Genomic DNA, 24,369 nt, shown 5'->3' on the forward strand with positions numbered 1-24,369 from the left:
GATCAGAAGTCCCCTCTGCTCTGGTCCCCGCTTCATCCTGTCCCACTTCGAACGTTCGACACGAACAGTCGCGTTTTAGAACGTTTATCGTTGGGCGAGAAAAGTGTAGTCTGACCCTCGTGAAATGCTAGAGTTTTGAGCAATTGGTTCGTTGGCAAGACTTGAGAAAAGACGAATCAGGATGGACAGAAATGTGTACGTGCACCTTGCTTTACTTTGATCCTGATATGTGTATCGTGTATGCGTCTGTCGAGGAGAGAACGTCATCACAATGAGCACTTTAGAGTAAGATTGGTATCCTAGCAGGCACTGCTGGAGTGTACAAGTGTTCTGGAAGATATTATAATTACGATATGAATTGCCAGCTTTGGACCATCTCCTTCACTGTAATTCATAGTGTATGTCTAGTCCATTTTTATGTTACCTCAATTTTCGGGTCTAATAAAGGGTCTGATCAATCACTTAGAAACACAATATTGTCAGACCAATTTTCTCTATATTTAACCAATATTAATACTAATGTAATAGCAAAATAGAAAAGAACTCTTTAAAAGAAAAATAAAAATTGCTAGAAAATCGACTATGAAACAGAAAAATAAGAAATTTTCATTTGAGATATAGTTGATCGATACCTTTAAATATCTTCCAGTACTTTTATACCCATCAGTGCAGTAACTGATAACTAGGTCTGAAAAAGCGCTCATTCGATGGCAACCTTTCCCCGCGAGCTTCTTTTAATCAAGCTTCCGTAAGCTTGCTCACTTGTCTTTCGTCGCAGTACACTGAGAAACAAATCTTTTGCTTAAAAAAATTTCGCAAACGCCCACGCTGAAGGGAGGAGCACGCGCGCGTTCCATTCCCTTCGATGTTCGTCGGATGTCGCACAAGGGTTGCAAGTCTCGCGATTCGATAATTCTCGCCGCACTTGAATTACTCCTTGCACGTTAAATTAAACGGGAGACGACACGCGCTGCGCTTTGAACGTGCGCCTAAACGGTGAACCGATGCGAGCAAGATCAGTTTGGCTTTCGACAGAGTCGGTTCGAGGATCCAGCGAAAGATACCGAGCAGCCGAAAGTGAAGCGAGACGCGTCGCTGACAGGCGATCGAAAGTACGTACACGCTTTCGCTTTTCACGGCTTCGCAAAAGTCTTTTCCCTTATCCACCTTCGTATCTTACTCTTCACACGCATCATACATCTGTCTTTCTACTTCCCTTCTTCTTCGGGGCCAGACGTTTACGTTCCCGATCAGAGGACGTTGCCTCGATTTCGTCGCGGCGAGAAGAGGATGTCGAGGCAACGCCATGGAACATCGCCAGCGACCGAACAAACATCTCTGCTGCTCTTCTTCTTCTTTTTTTTTTTTTCTTTCTTTTTCTCTATCTCTATCTATTTATTCGTTTTCGTTCGTTTCTTCGCCTTCGTCCTGAGTTGTCCATCGTCCCCTCGTCATCCTATCTTAGAACAGCATGGCTTCCAGCACTCTCTTTAGCTACGAATCAAGAAGTTCGCGCGAGGGTGGGCTGCCCTGACATCACGTTTCCACCATCTTAAGCAGGGTAGAAATTACGCCGTGAAAATCATGTATCTTTATTTCTTTCTTTCCTCAAGTATAGCTGATGGACGTCGTAGTTCGATGTTGATGTTTCACGTGAAAATGATGCGTATGCCTTCAGTGGGCGTATGTCTGACAACGCTCTGTAGATTACCACTCACTGTACATAACTATTTATAATATTTGTTGGGTACTTTGTACAGATGCATATATGATGTATAATATTCAGTTGATTTGTTTAATAAAGTATTAAAAGTCAAAATTAATATCTACTAGATATAATAGATAGTTGTTTATACGACCACTGAAGATTAATAAAGTAGTACAACTAGTTGCATCAATGATTTTTCACGTGAAACGTTGATTTACGACGGCGTTCACAACATTTGAATTCACATGGTATACGTAATGTATAATTATACGGCGTGCACATAGGCTAGCCTAGATAATATTGCTGATAGAAGACCAATCATACTTTCGGTTTTCATGTTTTAGGATACAGTTTGTACAGTATAACGGAACTCTAGATCTTTAACCCCTGCCATCTCGTCATCTTCATGGCAAGGAACAAGAGAGAATGCATTCTTTCTATTACTTTTTTGGTTTTTTTTTTTCTTCCTTGACTCATAGTTTGATTTAAGTTCATGTATCATGAGTATGCATTTACGTATTATTTTATGATCGTAGTAAGTAGTTGTTGAACTTTCTGTTTCCTGATCGACTTAGCCGAAGAGGTTTCATTATAACGGGTGTTGCATATCGTTGCAACGTTTTTTGGATAATTGCCTAGTTTATTCATATTATTTATTTTTAGTGGTCCATGAATTCTTGGACGAAATTGAACATTTGATCACTTCAGAATCATTCTATTTGCGTATCGTAAAACTTGATTAAAACTCATGTTAATTTTCTACTGAAGGAACAGTTGAAAAATTACACAAATGCTTGTTTCATTTATAATAGTATTTATTTAGATCAAAGTAACATCTAGATACAGCTTCAATCTTTTCAGGAATCCTTTACGTTTACTTACAGTACATAAGAAAATATGATAAATAAATTGCTTTCATTTATTTAGCAATCTTTATTAGGCATTTAAAATTTTAATTAGAACTTAAATTTAATATTCGTATTTATACCCATGATAATCATTTTCCTGTCGAAGGAAAAATATCGATAATCAATTGCAAATCAGTTAACTACGGACAGAATTACGCCAATACTGCGCTTGAAATTCTGTAGAAGTTCATTAAGTTCCGTAAACACGATAAAAGTTTGAAAGTCCGCCCGAGAATTCATCGATCTCTCAACTAAATTGAAGCAACGCCATGTTTCTCGTAATTAGTATGTAAAATAAATGAGAAACTGGTCTGCTCAAATCATTCGGTTCTGCTCGTTTTAATTCCTATTCGTTAATACGGTGTAAAATTTTTATTCGTCTACAGAGGAATAAGTAATCACCATGGAACTCATTTTCACCGATAATTCAAATGAGATCATATAACTAATTACGCCAATCAGAAAAAGAATGTGCCAATGAGGACTGTTTAATTCCTAGAGTTATTACTTCGAACAGTTCACTAAAGATACCTTCGATTTCGAGAAAAGTACGTAGATGCATACTGCCACATACTATCTTTTCTTCATCTCTTTTTCCATCATCCTTCGAGGTTGTTAAACAACTCCAATAGGTTCACGTTGCGGAATGAACACCGATTGCGAAAATTTCTATGGAGGAACCCTAGTCGTAACCTCTGTCCAATTCATAACGCCCTAAATTCCTCGACTTCCGGTCCCCAATAGCGCGAAGCGACTACAGAGCTGTACATTGCTATAGACACTGCTAAGTGACTCATCTCTGCCAGTTTTGTATTATAACAGTAGAGAGATGAACACTCGACCAACGTCGACATTATCTTCTACTATCAGTAACGTAGTTATCTTTCACCATTTTCCCTCTAAAAAAGTATCGTCTACGAGACCGCGTGAACGTAAACAAAAGAAATTAGTCGCATCGAGACAATCTGTCATAGATACTAATACTGTCGCAGATAGATTAATACTTTTGTCACGGAAACGCTCTCCCTCGCTATCTCTCGTTGAATCAGTTCCTTTTCCGTTAGTGACTCGCAACGTAGTCGATTCCGTACTTGTCACTTGGAACCTGGCTCATTTGCGTCCAGAGCGAATCGTTTAAGCCATATTGACCGAAATTAGCGAGCAGGAAACTTCCAATGAATTCGATGACACGAATTTTTCAATGTTCACTCATTTGGCACTTGCGTTCGTTCCGCGTGGAACACCTTTTCCGTTACCGTTTCCTAATGATTTGACCTTATTTTTTAGTTTGTCTCTCGTTCACGAACGTACCTCGTGAGAAGAGCTTGAGTTCAGAGTAATGCACACGAGGTGTGATGATATTTTGTTTTGCATCGAGTACTCGTCGAGAAACGAATGGTTTGGATCGGTCCCAGGAAGTCGGGACGTCCTGCTGGTCGAGATCGTAGCGGAGACTATTTGGAACAGACATTACGGATAAGATTGTATTCGCGTGCCGACACGACCGTAGAATCCAAGACGATCGATGAGGATCATCGACGGAAAGAGGATGAACTTAGAACAGATTCGTTGAATCCATTATATTCAATGTTCGAATGACGACAATGATTATTTGTACCTTATTTTTACTTCTTTTTTGATTTTTGATCTTCACTTTTTGAACGAATCCTTTTTAATCAACGACATCCTCGAATGTGAGACGCGCGAGGAAGCAGGCAGATTATTAATACATTCCTTTTAGATATAATTTATCTCGGTGTCTTCGTATACCCCTGAAGCACTCTAACGATTCTGAGCGACGGCTCGTGCTCTTCTCATACCTTCTTTCGCTTTTGTTGAGCGATGAATTTCTTCGTCGTTGTTACAGATGGGCAAGCTCGGCAGCAATCCTTTGGCTGGGCTCGCGGCTCTGGGCCTTGGGGGCCTTGCCACACCTGCCAACACTGGCGGACTTAATCCAGCGGGTAAGAACACGTCTGTAATTGAATTATTTCAGTCCAGCGGCATTTGAACGTTTCAGTGTCACTGTACGAAGGAATTTCTGAAGGTTTGAACTTCCTATTTCAGAGATTTTTACGTCTTATCGTAGAACCTTAGGACTCACGTGAAAAACATTTACCAAAATCCCCATTATACTTACATTCCTTTCTCCTTCAAATACTAAATGTGAACACTGTCTTGTCTAATGACATTTCGTACAATAAGCCCTTTTGATTTTGACCATGCAACCACAAATATGTAGGTCTTCTAGATATCAAAATAAATAGCAATAGCAATATAAAATTCATGGCGGTTGCGTAACCAGAATCAAAAACCCCACCTGTACGAACTTAACTTTTCTGATGTCAATGCCATGAAGTCTTTTACAATCCATGGAAACGTCTATTTTGCAGCATTAGCAGCGCTAGCCGGTAGCCAGCTGCGCACCAGCAATACAAATAGACAGCAACCAGCGGCGAACAATCAGACACACGAGATGACCGTGCCGAACGAGTTGATCGGTTGCATCATCGGCAAGGGTGGCACCAAGATCGCCGAGATCCGTCAGATCTCCGGCGCCATGATCAGGATCAGCAACTGCGAGGAGAGAGAGGGCGGTGCCACCGATCGCACGATCACCATTACCGGAAATCCAGACGCCGTAGCACTGGCACAATATCTCATCAACATGAGGTGAGTACCGTGGTACCAGAGCGTTGACTCGCTGTGGTTACCGTGACCAAGAAAACCCAGGGTCCGCGAGGAACGTTGGACCTGATCTCTCTACACCTCAGCAAAGCCAAGGGTCCAAGGTTCCTTATCGATCTGTTTTCTGTCCAAGAAAGGGAAAGGAAAAAAGCAAAGATTGTAACTTTGCACCAATCCCCCAACGCAACAAGTCGAACTCGTCCCGGCTACGTTTTACGATAGACCGCGAAACACATCTACTTCTCCCCCCCAGCCCCCTCTGTATCTTTCTTATTTCTTTCTTTTTCATCTTCGGCGTTGTCGCCGTAGACCACCTCGGGTTGTGTATGTCACCGATTGTAGATTTTGACACGTTAATGATCGTGACGAACATCCCCCCCACCACCACCCCCGAAGAACTCGTCTGTTTTGTGTTAATCGTTCCTCCCGTAATCGACCTTTCTTAGCCTCGGTGTCTTGAAGGTAATCAGTGAGACTAAGGGCATAGGCGAATTGCCGTCATCGGGAGCACTTCCCATCTCATGTTTCTTATTGTCATTGTTGGCTGTGCTGGCGGCGCGCCGGTCGACGAAGTCGTATTTAAATCTCTGTTGTCTCTCTTGGAACTGTATTTAAATGTCTCATCTTTACGTGATCTTTATCTTGAATGCTTGAAAATAGTTTTGCAGCTATGGAACGATAATAGAATTCGGAGTTGCTCGTTCTTTAGCGTTGTCGTAAACGGATGAAAAAGTCTTTTTCCCGGCGCGTCGACGCAAGCAAGGTATGTCATGAAAAAGGTGGCGATACTGTAAAGAGAAGTAGCACACGGAGCTTATAGCCAAAGAGAATTCCTTCGCTTTATGCTCTCTCGTGTACGGGTGCGTGCACAATATCGTAACGCCACCTTGGTCTAAAGCGAGAACAGGTGAGATATCCGTAGTCGTAAGGTCACATATAGCCACGGAAGACGTCGCAACGACGCAGGGACATCAGCGTGTCTACGTGGAGTCGCCGGAAGACATCTTCGTCTACCAGAACGGAAGAGGATCTTAATCCTTTGTTTCCAGGTCCTGCTTTCCAGGTCCAGTACCCTGAGTATCCTGCAGACACATCTCCGCTCAACAAATCTGTTTTCCCACATTGTCGCTGGCTGTCCTTTCAAGCAAAATATATATACCGACAGAAACGACACCGTGCAGTAGTACAAACTATTCTGGCAATTTTGTCGTTTCGTTCATTGCGATTAATAATCCTTCGAAGTGTCCCGCACGCGAGCAAAAGCATCACAAATCAAGTTCCTCCTTTCGGCTCTGTTTTTCTTTTCCAACGATCCAAAGTTTCTTTTCGATCGGGGACGCTGTTGGCGATGGTTATTTCAATATTTCCTTTAACCAGCTTGAGATTTAAATGAAATCTAACATTTAGATTATTTAGTAATCACTTTAAAAAAATGTGTTATATTAATATTTAATTAATGATCTGAGTGTTACGTAATACTAAAGTTAAGACTGTCAAATTGATACACAAAATTTATTTATGTCTACATATTACTGTACCGAAGGATTTCACCTTCGCCAAGAGAGTCCCCCTCACGTTTTGAGTTATACGTTTCCTCGCTGGTTGCCATCATATAAATGTTCGATAGCGTATGTCCACGGATGCAGAACTTCGTTTGTCCTCCTAAATCGTGCTATGGGACTAATAATACCTTTCTTACAAAATGGCGACACTTGAATGGCTGAACGATACTAACGTAGTCGTTGACGAGATTCGAGAAGATTGAACGTGTCCGGTAGCGCAATGTACCCCCTCTAAAAACGAACGATTTACTCCCCCTGACACCCCCTGACACCCCCGACTAGCACGACCAACGAGTGTCCAACTACTGTAGCTCGGAAACGAACTGCCTCCACACTGCTCTATCCCCCCACGTTATAATTATAATCCATTATATTTTATTCCAGATTGTCACTCATATTTTACTACTGCATTTAATAGCGACAGAATTATTCATCATCCCTCCAGATATTCTTGTACCTGCTCATAACTTGATCGTTGTCTTGATTGTTACATATCGTGTATATTCCCCGTACACTCCCGATGGCCAAGATCTGCACTCTGCCTCTGCCGTCCATCCCGTTCCGGTTCCTGTCTAGCCGCGAGTGATATACGAGCCAATTATCGAGTCGATCTCTTTCTCTCTCTCTCTCTCTCTCTGTCTCTGTCTCCCTCGTTCTCTCTCACTCTCACTCTATCGCTCTGTATCTATCTTTCTCTCTCGACTTGGTACGTGGAGACGCGATTTGCCAGATCAGCGACAGACAGACTGATGTCGCTCTCGGCAGAGTGCACGTCCTGCGCCTCGTTTAGTTTGATTTCCGCTTTTCAGTGACTACGTCGCAGAGCCATGATACGTTCCACGAGAATCACTCAATCGCTTCGGCAAAGTGTCCCTAGCGCGATACCGCACGAAGATTAGCTTTCTATTCGCTTTCGAAGCATCGTTCGTAGACATCAGTTGTTCAAGGGAGTCTTATGGTTCACGCTTGTCCGATCACCATGTATCGATGCAACGCACTATGGCTCTGCCGTGCCCGAAAAATGGACACTGTATTCGTGACACGGTAACAGAGTCACCCTCTACACCTTCGTCTCCCCCTTTCAGTTAACGAAGTCCTGTTAACGTAGATCGGCGATTGGCTGTTTGTCGCTTGCACGAATACACGTCCCTTTCGACGGTACACCTCCCGCTGCGCCTCGAAACACGGTTCGTCCAGAGCCGCGAGTGACCAGGCGTGCGTCGAACGAAAACGTGGATGGTCCGTCTTTGATCACGAGACGCGGCTGAAACGATTCTCGTTCGCTGCTGCTGAGTCTCCTGAAGCTCGGCGAAGCGCGTTTCGAAGAGTCGCGAACAGTCCCCTGCGACCCCCATGAACCACGTAGCCGGTGTACGTGAGAATACCACGCTCCATAGAGCACCTGCGCCATAACTCTCTGATGCCTTGTAAGCCTAGCGATTTGATTTCTTTCGTTCACTTTTTTTTTTCCTCTTCCCCCACTTATTCCCCACCCGACTTATACGCGCTGCATTTTCTCTCTGTTAATCGATAACTCTTCTTCTAGCAAGCTGACTTGATTTATCTCTACTCGCCACCTTTTCTTTCTTTCATTTCCGTTCTCTCTCTTTGCGCCACTGATTCTTTTTTAGCTCTGTTCATGTATCGAGACACGCGATCATGCACACGCTACCGCTAAAAGGTTTGGGCGCGCCAGTTGTGGGGGAGGATACGTCTAAATGTTGGATTTGTATCAAAAGTAGTTCTACTTATGTTACTTGTTTTTTTATGGTCGTTTATGGGGCGTGAACGGTGAAAGTGATACGTGTAAAGTAAGTGCTACAGCGGTGTGAAATGACCTTTTTATCAGGATGCCCATTTTAAGTTTTTACTACTGTTTTACGGGAGTTTAGTACCCTACTTATATAACACTTCCAGTTTGCTGTAGTTTCCATAGAACTTCTTTGGGTACTAGGTTTTTATATTCTTATTTAATCCTACAGTAATTTAGTAGGATTAATGTCCAGTAATTGCAAAAGTAAACTCCTCTTTTCTCCCTCTTTGTGAAATTCTCTTATGCAGTTAAAAAATCAGTCCTGTTACAAGACCAAGTCGCCCTCAATTAACCACCGCCGCCATGGTGTCATATTTCCTTCGCAACTTTTGTATCCTTTTTTATTTAAAATCGATATATTCTATGTACATAGTATTTCTGAACTAAAATTAAACCATCTCGCTCATAATTTATTACGTACATAATACACTGTGGTAGCATAACATTAATCAACGACTATGAGCTAATTCCAAGATACTGCTTTAAAAACACCCGAGAAAACCCTGCTGCAGTACAGCCCAATTCATTATCGCTGTCTAACCTCATTTCATGGTCATTAATACTCTCCCCGCGTTTTCTTTTCAACCGCACAAAACGCAACAGAAGCGCATTTCAGTTTACCGTCACCCTCATCATCGATCGAAAGATGCAACTCTAAAAACATTGTCGAATCACCTAGTCTGACCGTATCCGCCCAGCCAGGCCAACCCTTTGAGCGGTAGTGTGCCCATACATGTACACGCGAAACGAATTCACACACATATACCGTTTATACGAGAGGAACGTTCCCACCCTCACCTTTTTACATTTTGTGTCTTTTCCCCAGTGTTGAACTGCAGAAAGCTAACCTAGAGGCCCAAAATACCCAAACCCCTGGCAGCGGTACCACTCCCGGGGCATCCGGGGCCAGTGCTTCTCCCTCTACCACCACTACCACTGCCTCTCCCTTGGCCAGCGCCATTCCCTTGGCTCAGCTGCTAAGCAAGCCAGGCGCCCTCAACGCCCTATCTAGCCTCACCGCCCTCGGCGGACTCACGGAATTGCTAGGTGGTGCTGCTGGCGCGGCTGCATCCGCGCTTCCGGTCCAGACAACCGGGGTGCACCGGTCGCACAAGTTCACGCCGAGGCTGCGTAGCCCTGGCGCACCGGGGCCCACCGACAGCGGCAAATTCAAATCCGAGCGCACCAAGTACAACCCGTACTGAGCCAGCGGACAACCGACCACCACGACGACGGAGAGACGCGACAGGGAGATCATAACGACACCACATTCGACACGCATTACTCATCACCACGATCACCACACACACACGGAACACGAAACTCACATCGGAGAAAAGTGCGTACGGACGCCAGGGTAGCGCGAGTTCGGACTCGAGGCTTGGCTAAGGATCGGACCAAGAGTATTTACATTTTCCAATGGGACTCTCTGCTGCCGTTGATGGTAGCCACGTAGGGGTAAGACGCGAGCCGCGAGCGCGGTGATCGCGAATCGAGAGCGTCTGGGTTTGTGGTTCACCGCGCCGCGACGAGCCTTTTTGTCTTTTTTTTTGTTTTCCATTCTACTTTTACCTTCCATTCAGGAGCGAGACCGATCGTCTCGGACATTTCTTTTGCATTTCGATACAGACTGGGAACAGGCGAGATCCGACGCTGAGTCTTCGGACCTACACGCTAGCGCCACACGTCCTCCGAGTCTTTGTTGAACGTCTCTCCATCGAGATGTTGTAAACGATGCGTGGGAGTGTCTTTCTTTTTTTCTTCTTACTTTTTTCTTATATCCTTTGTTTTTTATTTTTAAATTTCTAGTATCGTACGATACCGCGTTTATGTCTGCCTTTTAAGTCTCAGCGGTTAGTGGTCTCTTTCGACGACTCGGAGGACGCAACTGCTTGTGCACCGTCGCAAGGCAGCCTTTTATATATATACATATATATAAATATATGAAGTATAATTTTACGATGAATTATTGATTGGATTAATGTTTAATGCAGAAACTCTTCTTACTAGCATTAGGGATTCCGATGTAATTTTTTCTGGTAGTTATATTATAGTAGCCGACCACTTGAATCGAGAGATTATAAAGATGGCGCGAGTGAACGAACGAGAGAGTTAGAGAAATCAAGTTGTAGGGTGTGGGTGTGCGAGAGACTCATTAAAATATTGTTTTTTTCCTTACTTTTTTTTCGATTATGTGTCTTTACTCTTTATATAAGAGAAAGCGCGAGAGAGGAAGAGCGTGAATGGGAGGGAGAGAAAGGAACGAGATGAAGCTATAAGGGCGTATTTAGATGAGGAACCGACGTCGTAATCATGTAACGTGCTTTAAAATGACAGTGGACCTCTGTCCAGTATATGGCGATGATTCACGACCGAGAGGGAAACAATGACAGATAATGTGAAAAGTATAATCAGAGAGCTTATTATCGTATACCTCGATGCGGTGAGGTAGCTTCATCGAATGTCGTCAGTGAATAATATACATATATATAATATTCGAATTACGAGGTAATCAATCAATTTACAATAGTGGTCGTTTTATTGTAACGAATATAATAATTATACACAATAAACAGAGAACGTAATCATTCATCAGTGAAATACGCTCGACTTATAATTGTACGAAATAGAGGAAGAGAGAATAACACTTTTTTCTCCATCGAGTTCAGATAATTAGCCGTAATTCTAACACTCTTAGATAGGTATAATCCCGTATACACTTTCCACGTACACAGACACACATGAACACACCGACACACGCAGTACACAGGATATAACACAAAAGACACAAGGTCGTGTTTTTCAAAAAGGAGAATCGAAGAACCATACAATCGCTGTGTCATCGATGATCTCTTCTTCTTTGCTCGAGTACAAAGAACAGGAAAGGGATAACAAGAGAGGAGAAACAGTTTACGTAACTCAGCCTGATTGAAGTAAGTCGATCGATCGAAGAAGGGCAAAGAAGAAAGTACTCGATGAGAAGCGGCGACATTAAATCGTGTTCGTTCTTAAGCGAACGAGATCTGCATAGGAGCTCCCAGATCAATCTTTGTGTGCTCAATCTCTAGTTTGTAGCGAGAAAGTACGTTGCATATATATCAGCGATCGTATCAGCTGTAGAATACGATCGATCGTTATCGAACTACGGCGCGATCGCGATCACGGATGGTCGACGATCGCTTTTGTACTCATTAAGAAAAGAAAAATGAAGAAACAAAGCTAAGAGAAGAACCACCAATCATTACGCGTCACGCGTCGAAGAAAACGAGTGATTTTTTAATCACGTGTCCATCCTGCATGAACCGTGAACATGATCGCGCCCTCGTAGATTAAATATCGATTTCATTGCGTTCTCCATTACGTACCTACCGATACATCTCTGTGGTTTCACCCCCATTTTGGTTTTCTCGTCCGAAGACAATAATTTCTTTAACGACGATTTTCGCGGAGAATCGTGTTACAAAGGCTAAACAGGGGGTTACACACTGTTTCGCGACGGATAGACGGGGAGGTTAATCAAGATTCGAAGAGGTATACAACACAAGATTTTTGTAGGTGATTAGTCTTCAACTGTATATTGGTCTCTATAAACGATGTCGCAGAGCTTGTGTGCTTTACAGACATTAGATATCCTGTATCACCTTGTTAAATAAAGCTAGGCGTGTTTAATACAATACGATAAAAAAAAAAATATACATATAATAAAACTGTCTCGGCTTTCCTTCGAACGGGGTCCCGCAATGCACTCTTCCTCCGACGCGTTGAACGTTTTGCAAAGGAACAACTCGCCGTTTGTTACTCCGCTTGGAAGTGCACTCAGATTGCACGCGTTTGTTATTTATACTTGTCCATCGATCCAGAGTCCCCGGAGAGACTAATTCTGTAGTACCTTGCGCGACCACGTTTCTGGCGTGATGCATTTTATTGTTGCTTTACCTCCTTTTAGAAATGAGGCTCGAACAGCAGAACGTTCGACGAAAGTAGAACGTTACGCAGGATTCAGATCAAATCGATGAACACGGTGAAAAGAACTTGCCAAATGTGATGGCATGCTGCGTCTCTTTGGGAACCAAATGCAGCTGGAGTATTCCCTGAAAACAGAATTCCAGTATTTTTCTTTCCTTCTCATATTACATATTTTTTAAAAGCGTAAATGGAATTGCGTAAAACAATACTTTTTGATATAAAATTTCTATACTCAGTAAAACATTGGATACCATGATGGCCATACTGAATTTTCACAGTTTACGCAGCGACAAGTGATACAAATTTAGAATTTTCGAATATGCTATAAATTTACTGTAAAAATAGTATTTAACAAATCTTTGTTTTTTATTTTATCGAATTTCTAGTTTCAATTTATCGTAAATATTCTTTGACAGAAAGTACGTGCTCCACTTGTCAAGTAGTCGATTCAGTCGTATGTATTCCCTTCTATGCATAATACAGTAATACGTCATGCATAATAATGGTAATAGTCCTAAGTTTACTGTTTCTCATTTCACGTCAATTTGGTCTGAATTCATGAAACGAGCGTCCACACAGAACAGAGTGCATAATTTTCTAAAGGAGCCGCTGGAGTAGCACCGCGCGAACGCGGTGTGTCAATTTTTTGGTGTAGTGTCTTTTTTTTTTTCGACAGGGAAAAGAGTAACGTTGTTGCGTGCCCCGTTACACGCAGAACGTTCTTCTCCCGCGTGTTTTCGCTACGTCTCGTTGCAATCGATTGATCGCAGCGTCTCGCGTGGCCATGTATAAAGAGCAATATCTATGTATAGCAACCGTACATACATGTATATATACGTAATGTCATGTGTACATACGTGCATATGTAAACGTACCAAGAGTGGAGAGACTCGTACAGAGAGATGTAGAGAAAGGGAGAGAGAGAGAGAGAAGATATATCCATCCAACCAACTTGACCCAGGCTCCTGCCCGTCTTTGGTAAGCACCATCCGCTCCTTTGTAGTCCTGTTAAACGACACTTCTCCCAGTTTTTACGAACCGTTGGCTACGATAAAATTTCGTTCTCATCTATCGTTCTTTCATATATATATTTTTTTTTTTGCAAATTTTTTTTTCTCAAATTCTCAGTTTCGACGCCCGTTTATTTGACATTTTTTTTTCCGTCACTACCGATCGCGACCAACAGTTGTTTCGGCCAGCCAGAGCATACGACCAATTATCCAAACCCTTCCGGAAACGATTCCACGAGAATAATAGCTCTGAACGTTCTCGGGCGTGCATCCCGACGCACGGTTGAGTACGACAAATTTTCTACGAACCATCGTGCCGCGGACGCGTTGCTTTTCGCGTTGGCAATGGATCTTTTCTTCTTCGATTTTTTCGACGTTGATAGTTCGTACAAAATTTTCCCGTAGACCGACCGAAACCGAGAGCGATGCCTCGGGAACCCGTGGATCTTCATCCGCAGATCCAACGCATGTCGAAGTGAAAGGCGAGGAAACGCGACTCGTTGCTCGTTTCGAAAAGCCAAGAGATTTCGATGGGATTGATAATACTTCGAGAATTATTAAGAGCCGTTTCTAATAGCAATTCTTCCGCGTTAGAGGAGTTCGAATAAATTTCACGGTTTTGGTTGCGTTTAACTTTCACTTTCCGATCTGGAAATGAAATCGGTGCGTAGCTTCTCGTAAACTGGGTGGTTCGAACATTTTTTAGTGAACTTCTGGCGTGTTCTAAAAGTCCTAGTATTTTTTATAAGTAAGGAACGGTAATTTATTTATTCACTTCTTTTTTGTTTCACGTGAGATATGTACATCACTGAGTAAAAAGTATCTTACCACTTCGTAAATATGAAATAACAGTATTTAAGTGTTATTTCAATCTCTAAAATCAATTTTATCGTATTGCAATACTTTACTGTAAACAATAAAATCATTGTAAATTCTATATGGACCTTGAATTACGTTCTCGCAAAAGTAAATAAATGTCTGAATATTGCTTTTAACCAATAGCTCATAACCAATATTGATAAAGGTTTTGAATCAAAGCATTTGGAGTACCATATTCGAACTGCTGTTGCCACACAGAAAGCAGTATTTTGAAATGTAATTCATACGTGAATAGCTATACCATTGACAATTTAATAATTGAGAGTCAACTAAAATTTTAATAGAATAATTTGCATAGCGTTCCCTCTAATAGTTACCTATAGATCTACCCAATGCCTTCGAAAGACTCGACGAATAACCACCTAAACGAACCCTTCTATTTACATCATGATCAGTCAGATCCTTAGAATACGCCAGTAGAATGTGTCGAAGCGTCTCGTAATCGCTATGTACATCAATCATCTGACGTTTACAGGCAACGCCTAATAAGAGTTTCTCGCTCGGTTTGCCCCCTTTGTCTCGTCGCGAATTACGCTCGAGGCGACCCGCGCGACGCTATTAATATTTACGAACCGTCAATCGATGGATGCCACGAGCGCCTCGTAAACTTCCAAAGTTCGCGACGATAAGCTCGCGGAAGATTCGGCGGTAGACGGAAACGAGCGACGAGGACGCGAGTCCTCGCGTCACCTGCTCGCCTGACGGTACGTCCCTGTCCTGGGGCCCTTGACCTCGACCCGTCTGACAGTTTTGGCCAATTCTGTTTCAGGATATCGCAGGAAACGTCGGGAATCCCGATACCCACGTACCACTTCATCCCGCCGGACCACATCGTTAAGTCGCCGATCCACTAAAAGTGGTGACACGCACGTATGTCGTTGTCGTCGAAAGGACGCGGGGCGTCACGACGCGCACGCGAGGCTGTCAATGGCATCTGGGGCTGGGCCACGCAATGTGTTCAACCAGCTTGCTAATCGACACACTTGCAAACCTAATAACACAACAGTAACAACAGCAAATCTATACATGAACACAACCGAATCAACCACCGCCACGACCGCTGCGGGAGTGGATGGGGACACATATACAGGCATAGCACATACGTACACGTACACACACGGACAGACACACGGAGACACACAGAAAATACACGAATGTACACTGATATCACACGATGAACGTACGTAACGTGAACACATGCAGACTTTAGGTACCTAAAAGTAGAAAAGGTACATCGTACACGCATGAGACGCATACAAAGGTACATACACCTGTGTGGTTAAACATTCAGTAAGAATATTAAATTCGTGCGCGCGCTCTGGATTAACATGAGAGAGAGATTGTGAGAGAGGTAGAGAGATCGTGAGAAAGAGAGAGAGAGGGAGAGAATGAGAGTGCGAAAGAGAGATAGAGAAAGAGACAGAGAGAGAGAGAGAGAGCGAGAGAGAGAAAGAGAGAAAGAAAGCGTGAGGTGTACATAAGAGGCAAAACGCAAAAGAGAAGGGATTACTTGAGCACGCGCTAAACACGCGAGTAGACACGAAGAAGGCACGCACGCGCGTACACGGATATATATCATTATACTCGAGTGTACAAAACCTGTACAAAAAGATATTTAAAACGAAACAAAAGCGAGCATACAACAAGGGAGAATAATGTGAAGGAGATGACAACCAACAGCAAACAACAAACGACGCACGCCGCAGCCCGCATCCGCACAGAGGGGGGCTGCTGCCGATTGGTAAAGGGAACAAGCCAAAGATACGTTAGTTTTCATTTTTATATTTAAAACGAGATAAAAGTAAAAACAAAATGATTACGAGGCGGGAGAGAAATACGAGAGAATTATTATTATTATAATTAATTATTAATCATGAATGTGTGAACATGAACGCTGAGTAACTATATATTAGGCCGGTTGTTAGCGTTTTTTCTATCGCCGGTGTTCCGACACGTTCGCTGGACCCCGCGTAGATCGGAGCTTGATCCTCGAGCTTTTCGGAAAGCGTCGGAAGGAGCGTGGATACCACGTGTCAAAAGTCTGTATATCGTATGTGATATCGTTATTCGTTTTATTTATTTATTATAGAGTGCGAGACAAGTGCAAATTTTTAGTGATATTGACAAATCGGATCAGCTTCGTTAAAACGTGCAGAAAAAGAAAAATGGTCCTGGAGCTTTTCGATCAGAGTTGATCTGTATAAATAATTTTAAGGGCAAATTAATCGTCCTCTATTAATTACTGTGTAATATAATGTCTTCCATTCTGCAGACAATTCCTTCCGAGTTGTTTCAGAATTAGATAGCCATTGTCTAATTGCGATGCTAGGGTTCATTACTTTCTCAAGTCAGCCAGCGTTAGATCTGAGGCGGTCATTTTGTATTTCTAGGTCAAGCGAACGATCTATGTTCTACTTTTAATTTATTTCTCTCTGTACAGTATTTATATCTTTCGATAGGAAGATAACGCGCCAGCGAATGTGCCTTAGAATTGGCACCCGATCCGATCCTCGGTTCCCTAAATTTCGAGCTTTCGTAGCAAAAAGCCTCGCGCTTTCCACCGTAACTGTTCGGGCTCGAGGCAGCTTTAGAACCCACCGACGATCGGACACAAAAGTTCCGCTGTGCTCGAGGTGTCCGAAAGCTGCGAGGACCATCGTGAGATCGAGTCGGGGACGCGGTCGCGCGCGGAACACCGAGGAAAAGTGACAATTATAATCGCGCGCGGTAATTACGTAGTTGCGTAGTTTTTGCATGCGAAACTCGATTTCAAAATTGACGGCGAGAAGGAAAAAAAAATGAGAAAGAAAAGAGGAAGGAGGATTTTCTTTTCTGAAAGTGACCGTGGCGCTGCGGTTTCGCCCTCGAAACGTCGTTGACGTCACCTTGGCGGTTCGAGGGCGGGAAACCTCGGGCCTTTTAAATGCGCGCGTCCTCAGCGTCGCTTCGAACGAGGTCGACGATTTTCTCGCTGATTTTGTGGGATCAGGGGAACGATCGTCGGTCGAGGGCGTCGAGACGTCGCTGAACGCGCTCCTCTGTTGAAGGAACAAATGAAATTATTATGTGGAATATAAATAACGATATATTATATATATATACATGATATATATTTATTATACGATAAAAAGATGAAAAAATTAGAGGACATAAATCGCGATGGAAAGGTGCGAGCTCAAAGCCCAGCTTCGATCAGAAGGCGTCTTCTTCTTCATCCTCTTCTTCATCTTCATCCACCTCCGCTCTTCTTCCGCTCTACCGACCCTCCGAGCTTCCTCGTGGAACGCTGATTCGTAGGATGTCTATATGTAAACGTGTGCATTCATGTACGTACACACACCAGGGACACGCAAGTATGTTTGCTTCGGTGTATTCGTTGCAGGGTAAATTCAGTGTCTTCTCTAGTGTCATGGGCTGAAAGTTCAACGCTCGAGGCGGTCTTCGATTTCGATTGCGTTGTTGTTACGTAGTAGGCTGATAATTCGGAACGTGTGCAATATCGTGTCGTTTCCGTTTTCGGTTCGTTTTTGAGACTGTTTAGACGGCAGTCGGAAAGGCTGGCGACTGTTAACGTAAGGATCATCGAGAACAATATTTCCGCGTCGATAGCTTCCAATCTGTGCCAAAGATACGCGCGCGAAAATTCGAAGGAAGAGTTGTCGTTACAGAAGAGTGTTCTTCACGTGCTTCCCGTGCTTCCTGTCGTTACGTCTCTCGACGTTCCTTGTCTTGAGTGATTCGTGGATCCTTTCCCCGTCGAAATTCCCATCGATGCGCTCGGAAGAATTTTTTGCGGCCGTATTTAAACGATGGAAAGAACGATAGAAAGATCGTGGGTTGTATCGCCGCACGAAAACGTATTTCTTTCGTTTTCTTACTGAGTCGTAGCAAATGTGCAATATGGCGTCACGCGTTGATTTTATTTTCGTAGTTCTGTGATCGAAGTTCGCTCAAAATTCACACGGTCCGCCGTGATTCGACGCGTTATTTGTAAATATAATATAGAGATTTCTCGTTTCTCGTTGTACATATTTATTGAGTTTTCGGTCTGTCTGTCAGCTCGTTAGCGTTAAAATCGATTTATCTTCGCTCAGCGAGTGCTCATTTTTTTTTCTATTTATTACATCGTACTTTTTAATTCTAATGTCCTTTCGTCACTTGTCTTTTCGTCTCTCTTTTATAACGTAACACGATCTATTATTTATCCGGGCGAGCTTATATCGAATGATCGAGGAATATTTATTGCAAAGTAGAACACTGTTTCTACCTTTATATCTAGTGCGTGTTTTTTTCTTCTTTTCAATTGCAATGTATAGGAACATGTATAAATTCGTTTTTTCTCTCTTTTCTTTTTATACGCTAAGTTAAGTATGCTAACTTATGTTTGTATCGTTATTATTTATGGTAATTCTTAACAAAGTTGTGACGACAGTTGTTTTTTTTTTTTAAATGTATATGTATATACACATCAGCGTTTTCAACGAAGCATTTCTCTCTTTTCTCACGCACCCAATGCCACGGCCGAAAGAACAATAAAAGCGGAAAAGGAAAAGTGATCACACATTCTCCCCCACCACCAGGATCTTCTTGTTGCCCCCTTCGTCTTCACGACCTCATCATCTCTTCGCCCTTCGGCGTACCCTGTTCTTCATTCGCAACCCCCTTTGCCCTCCGCTCTCTATCGTCGAACGTACGATGACGACGTAAACAAAAAAATGCAAGAGAATTTAATAAACAAAAAAAAAGAAAAATAAAAGAACAAAATACAGTGACGGCATCGTTGTTCGAACAAATGAAAAATAGCCTCTGCTATAGAAATAAACCAAAAAAAAAAAAGGAAATCGAGATTAAGAGAAAAAAGAACACACTCGTACTCACACACACTCACACACATTCACGTAAGATATATTGAAATAATTAGTGAGAGACGCTGTATGATTGTGTATATCAACAATAAATAATTGCTGTGATTAGAATCGATTATTAGTAAGTAGTTAAGGACAATTTTTAAGGCACATCGCAGAGAAAGGGACAGAGAGAAAGAAAGAAAGAAGAATTCGCGGATCCCTTCGAACGCAAGGGATCATCGTCATCGTCACATGGTGTTTGCAAATGGTATGTGTGCATTGTGTAAGCTGTACATGTGTGTGCGCCAAATCGAGAGGATGGGAAAAAGGAAGATAGATAACACGACGGGCGAAACAGAATAAGCGTGTGCGCGTCAGAGAGGGAGAGAAAGGGTGAGACAAGAGAACTGAAAAAACGTTAGAGGGGAAACCTCGAGAAAACGTTCTATCGTTTCTTTGTTTTCTGAGCCGAGGCAAATACGTGCGCGCGTGCGTGTAATCCTCCTCGATCGTCGAGAGGCATTACGCAAGTCTAGACACAGTGATCCGTGTGCAGTAGGGATTTGGAGGTTCGTCAAGACAGACTGATCATTTCGAGAGGAAGAATCAATCAGGAGGCTATTGCCGCGCGCGTATACGTAAACACACACCATCTCCTCGCTCGATTCACCTATCCTTGAACCAAGAATTAAGCTTGTCACCTGATCACCTCGAAGATAAGGTACGATCTACCTTAGAATGATCCAAGTTTCATCGCTGTGAAGGGTTGACCAAGAATCGAGGGAGGAGAACCCGTAAACCGACCGACGAGGAAAGCAACTTCGTCGTGGAAAAACGGGCGACCAGCGGCTACCTGTGTTCCATGTCCCCAGTGATTTTCGTTGTCTCGATGTTTCAGGTGGAGAACGATGGTCAGCGCGAGCGTTCTCTGTTTCTTGTCTTTTGTGTCACGGTGGCTATACTCTTGGACACGCAGAATGCAATCGTTGACCATCGAGCTCCGATCGGACCCCACGTATCCAGGCTCAAGATAGTTTCCTCGTATGAGACTTCGTTTCGAGAGCCCCTGAGAATTTTCTTCCCTTCAGTTTTTGAAGAATACGATCGGAAACTATCGTAGCGCCTGATACACTCCAGAAGCATATCCGATGACACATATGACTAGGCTACAGATAATTAATCTCTCTTTTGCTTCGATAAGCAAGCTCATATTTATTCGGCGTATATTGTCGCTCTCAAATAGGAATCGATCGATTAATTGTATACTTTCTGAGACGTCTCTGTCTCGTAGATATATGGACTTCGATCAGTCGACTCTTCGTAGCGTCTAGTAATATCCATTAAGGGTTCGTCTATCGAGTATCGTAATTCTTTTGCGTTGAACGGTGAAAGGGAGCCGTGTTTTTCGAGAAATTGATGGACAGCACGGGTCTCGACGTGTAGGAACGCGTGATGTGGACGTCGCGCAGTTCGTCCAAGGGTGTCCACAGGTGCCAAAGTGTTTCATTAGTCCTTCTAAGAATCACTCTTGGGAAGGTGCGCGCAGCTAGCACCATACGACGTGGCAAGTGTCGCTATTCATTTATCGACAAACGTTGGCACGTGCTGTACAGACATATGCCACGGGAATAGAAGCAGCACGATTGCATGAAGCCACTACCAATTCTAGGGTCAGCGTTAACGACGATTAAGAGAATCATGCACAACTTGGTTCAAGATCGTTCACTTGCCAGTAGTCGACGACATTCGCCACGTCGTTTGGAGCGGGCTGAACAAGTAGACAAAAAGGAGAGAAATGAAAGACATCATAGCAGAGTATTGGCACTTGGAGTAGCCTATACCATCGCAGAATCTTAAATTCTTCCAGTGGATCAATGGCGTCCAGGGCCCAAACTGGCCTGGAACCTCGCGCTGGTTGAAAACTCGACCATTTCAGTGTCGTTCGTGTTTAGGGAAGCAAAAGACCAGATCGTCGACTGGTCTTCGTTCACACGACCATCGTACGCGTGTACCCGCAACCCCTTCCCGCCCTTTTTCACGTCAGGACACTCACACACATACAAACACACACACGAGCTCTAGCGATGTTCGAGTGCAAAGTACGAGCAGTACGAAAGATACGTCAACGGTGAACGTTGATCGATCCGATGCTCACAATCCTTTCCCCTTTCCATCTCGTCATTTGCCCTCGAACGGGATTTATTAAAAGCGATGGGCGTTGCGCGCGTCAACGTCGATAGGAACGCGATCGTATCGTTGTGGCGTAGAGCAATCTGTTAGTGCAGGGGCCTTATCCTTACTGTGCGAGCCCTGGCTGATACTCGTCACGATTGTGTCTCTCGTTTGGGTTCCATCAGCAGAAAACTGTAGAAGATAATTCGGAACTTTTAGTACGAGATAGATCTCGTTTTCTATTTAAGAAAAAATATCGATTCTTGTTTCATGATGGACATAAAGTTACATCGAATGAGATCAATATTCTGGGAATTCCCACGTTGTAGTATAAGGATCATCAAGGACAGTACATACTGTTCTTCGCTGACGAGATGAACCCCCAAATCAATAGATCTGTATTGCTACCAAGGCTCATCTCGTCAGTGGAGCACTATAGACGTTCTAAATCTGCATGTATACGGTTTTAAAAATTAGTATTAGGTTGATACGTAACATCGTGGGCGTCAGTTTTCTCCTTTTCTTCGTATATCAAAGCTATGTTTTTTATGCTATAAAATAGCTATAGTTTCTTGATTCTACTTATAATTATAACATACTTCGATGAGTGTCGACAATTCTATGGAAAAGGGAGAGAAGTGATGTGAAGCGAATTATGCATGAACCTAATATCTCATTTACGTTTAGAATAATCCACAGGATTGGGTCCACTATTCTGTATTTATAATCGAAGATGTCGAGTTTCGATTACGCTGATAAGGGAGTGAAATTTCAAATTCGATGGAGCTAGAGTCACCACGTTGGCATATTCGTGACGATGGTCGCCAGGTGCCCAACCTTACCGTAACGCAAGGCAATCAGCTAAGAAATAACTTAGTTTTTATAGGATATCGAGCACGCGCCTTTACACCGGCGGGGCGCGGTATTAAGGGCGCGAGACCTTTGATTTCACATCAGAAGGGTGCGTGGAGAAAGACTCTAGCGCATTCGGGCGGCCGCCCAAAAATTCTCAACGGCATATTTTTCTGTAACGATTGAAAGAAAGTGAGCGAGAGAGAGAGAGAGAAAGGAGGGTGAGAGAGAGAGAGAGAGAGAGAGAAATAGTGTGTGTTTGACAAAGGAAAACGATAATAATGCGAGGGACTGAAGGAGAACTCGAGCTCGCAAACGCGCGCACTCGAGACTTATGTTTGTTTCTTCAAGCGTGTGCCAAAGAGAGAAAGAGAATGGAAACGAAGAAGAAAGAACAAAGAAAAGAGGTATCGGGATCGTGGAAATTGTTCAACGAGCGGCTCAACTTCGTGCCAAGCTCAGATAATTCGTGGACCGTTTATTATTGTGTGCCAAATCGTTAGATTTTCGCTGCTGCAGTTGTTCTTCGAGATAGGGGGCGCTGATCGTCGATTTCTCGTGTCCTCGAGTTTCTGTTTCGTACTTAGGGTCAGTACTCGAATGTTTCTTTCGCGAGTAGGATACTTTCGACCCTCTGCAGGAGGGTCCTATTTGTATTTATATTGAGAATAGTCGATTTCTGTGTCTCGCGTGTGTGAAACTGTAACGTGCATCGCTTGAGAGAAGAAAGACACGAAAAATCGGCATCGAGCGACGAAAGGTAGCACCAGGTTGTAAGGTATGAAGTGTCTGAAATAGAAATACATACTTTGTGGACGTATTGAATTTTCATCGATGTCTCGATGATCTACTTTAATCAAAATTAATAAATTGTGCTGGAAGAAAGCATTGTAGGTATTTAATCATTGCAATTTTATAAAAAGAAGAACAGGCGTATCTACACGAGTAAAGGGGAGCATTAGGATTCTTATAGTGGACATTTCATACGTTACATACTATGCATCGAGTAAAGAGAAAACGAATCATGTTGTCGGTGGCAATTAAAATCGTACGTAAATTAAGAACGCACCCTCCTCGGGCGCGAGAGACAGGGATTATAGAAAAATACAGTAGTATAACATTACACTATTGGGAGCTTTAATTTTTCGCATCGATGTTCGCGATCCATTCGAAAGATCGTCTCGCGTTATCTAACGGAGATAACGGGGTAGCGCGCTTCTGTTAAGAAAATCGAGCAAGCTAATGTGCTTTCTCCCTTCGATGTGATTTCCATCCCTTGTCCGTTTCACCCTTATCGATAATCGCACTGAAATTATACGAAACTTCCAACGCTGCCAGTTGTGACATCCGCGATAGACTCTGAACGATGAGAAAAGTCTGATTAAAAATTGATAATTTAATAAGGGTTGCGCGTATTACATATCAAGAAACTTCGGAGACAATAGCGAATATTAGGTGTTACTCGAGAGTAATCAGTATAAAAAGAAATTGATCGCACGAATATTTTGTAAAATTTTTAAGAACTATTACAGTTAACTGCTCTAATACGGTACCAGTCATTATAACAATCATAGACGTAATCGACATCGGCCATTTTTATCATTACGGCGGCCATTTTCTTAGAGACTTACAATTAGGATTAATAAAGACTGAAAGAATTTTGGCCAGAAAGTTCGAATGGCTAATGCTTTCTGTCTTTCACGTGACACAAATTTACCTATTCTATTATGATACAGTTTTTAATATTATCTTCGAATCGTTTTAATATCTAATATTATCTACCAAAGAGGCATCGAGTAAGGTGCCCAACGTATTAGAGAAGTTAATAATTAAAATTGAATTCGTTCAGAGGCGCTATCACGGATCGTTCCACAACAACGCAGAACGAAAGCCCACAACTCGCACCCATCCTTCATCGATCCCTTCTGTTTGAAAATGAAAAAAAAAAGAGAGAGCGTCAACGG

General features: G+C 42.9%; 1 protein-coding gene across 4 annotated transcripts in view; it reads left to right on the forward strand.

The window, feature by feature from the left end:
• Positions 1-15,442, forward strand: part of Mub (poly(rC)-binding protein mub) — a 142,803-nt gene extending 127,361 nt beyond the window's left edge. For 3 of the 4 annotated variants that reach the window (XM_076386084.1, XM_076386083.1, XM_076386085.1), the window contains exons 6-8: positions 4,484-4,580; positions 5,010-5,289; positions 9,506-10,026. In XM_076386084.1, coding sequence (XP_076242199.1) covers positions 4,484-4,580; positions 5,010-5,289; positions 9,506-9,884 — 756 coding nt within the window. In that variant the 3' untranslated portion in view covers positions 9,885-10,026. Of the gene's footprint in view, positions 1-4,483; positions 4,581-5,009; positions 5,290-9,505; positions 10,027-15,303 lie in introns of those variants that run through there. The other variant, XM_076386086.1, reaches the window with a different exon arrangement.
• The last annotated feature ends 8,927 nt before the right edge of the window (positions 15,443-24,369 follow it).

Source organism: Calliopsis andreniformis, chromosome 9 (assembly GCF_051401765.1).
Source record: "Calliopsis andreniformis isolate RMS-2024a chromosome 9, iyCalAndr_principal, whole genome shotgun sequence".
Taxonomy (NCBI): domain Eukaryota; kingdom Metazoa; phylum Arthropoda; class Insecta; order Hymenoptera; family Andrenidae; genus Calliopsis; species Calliopsis andreniformis.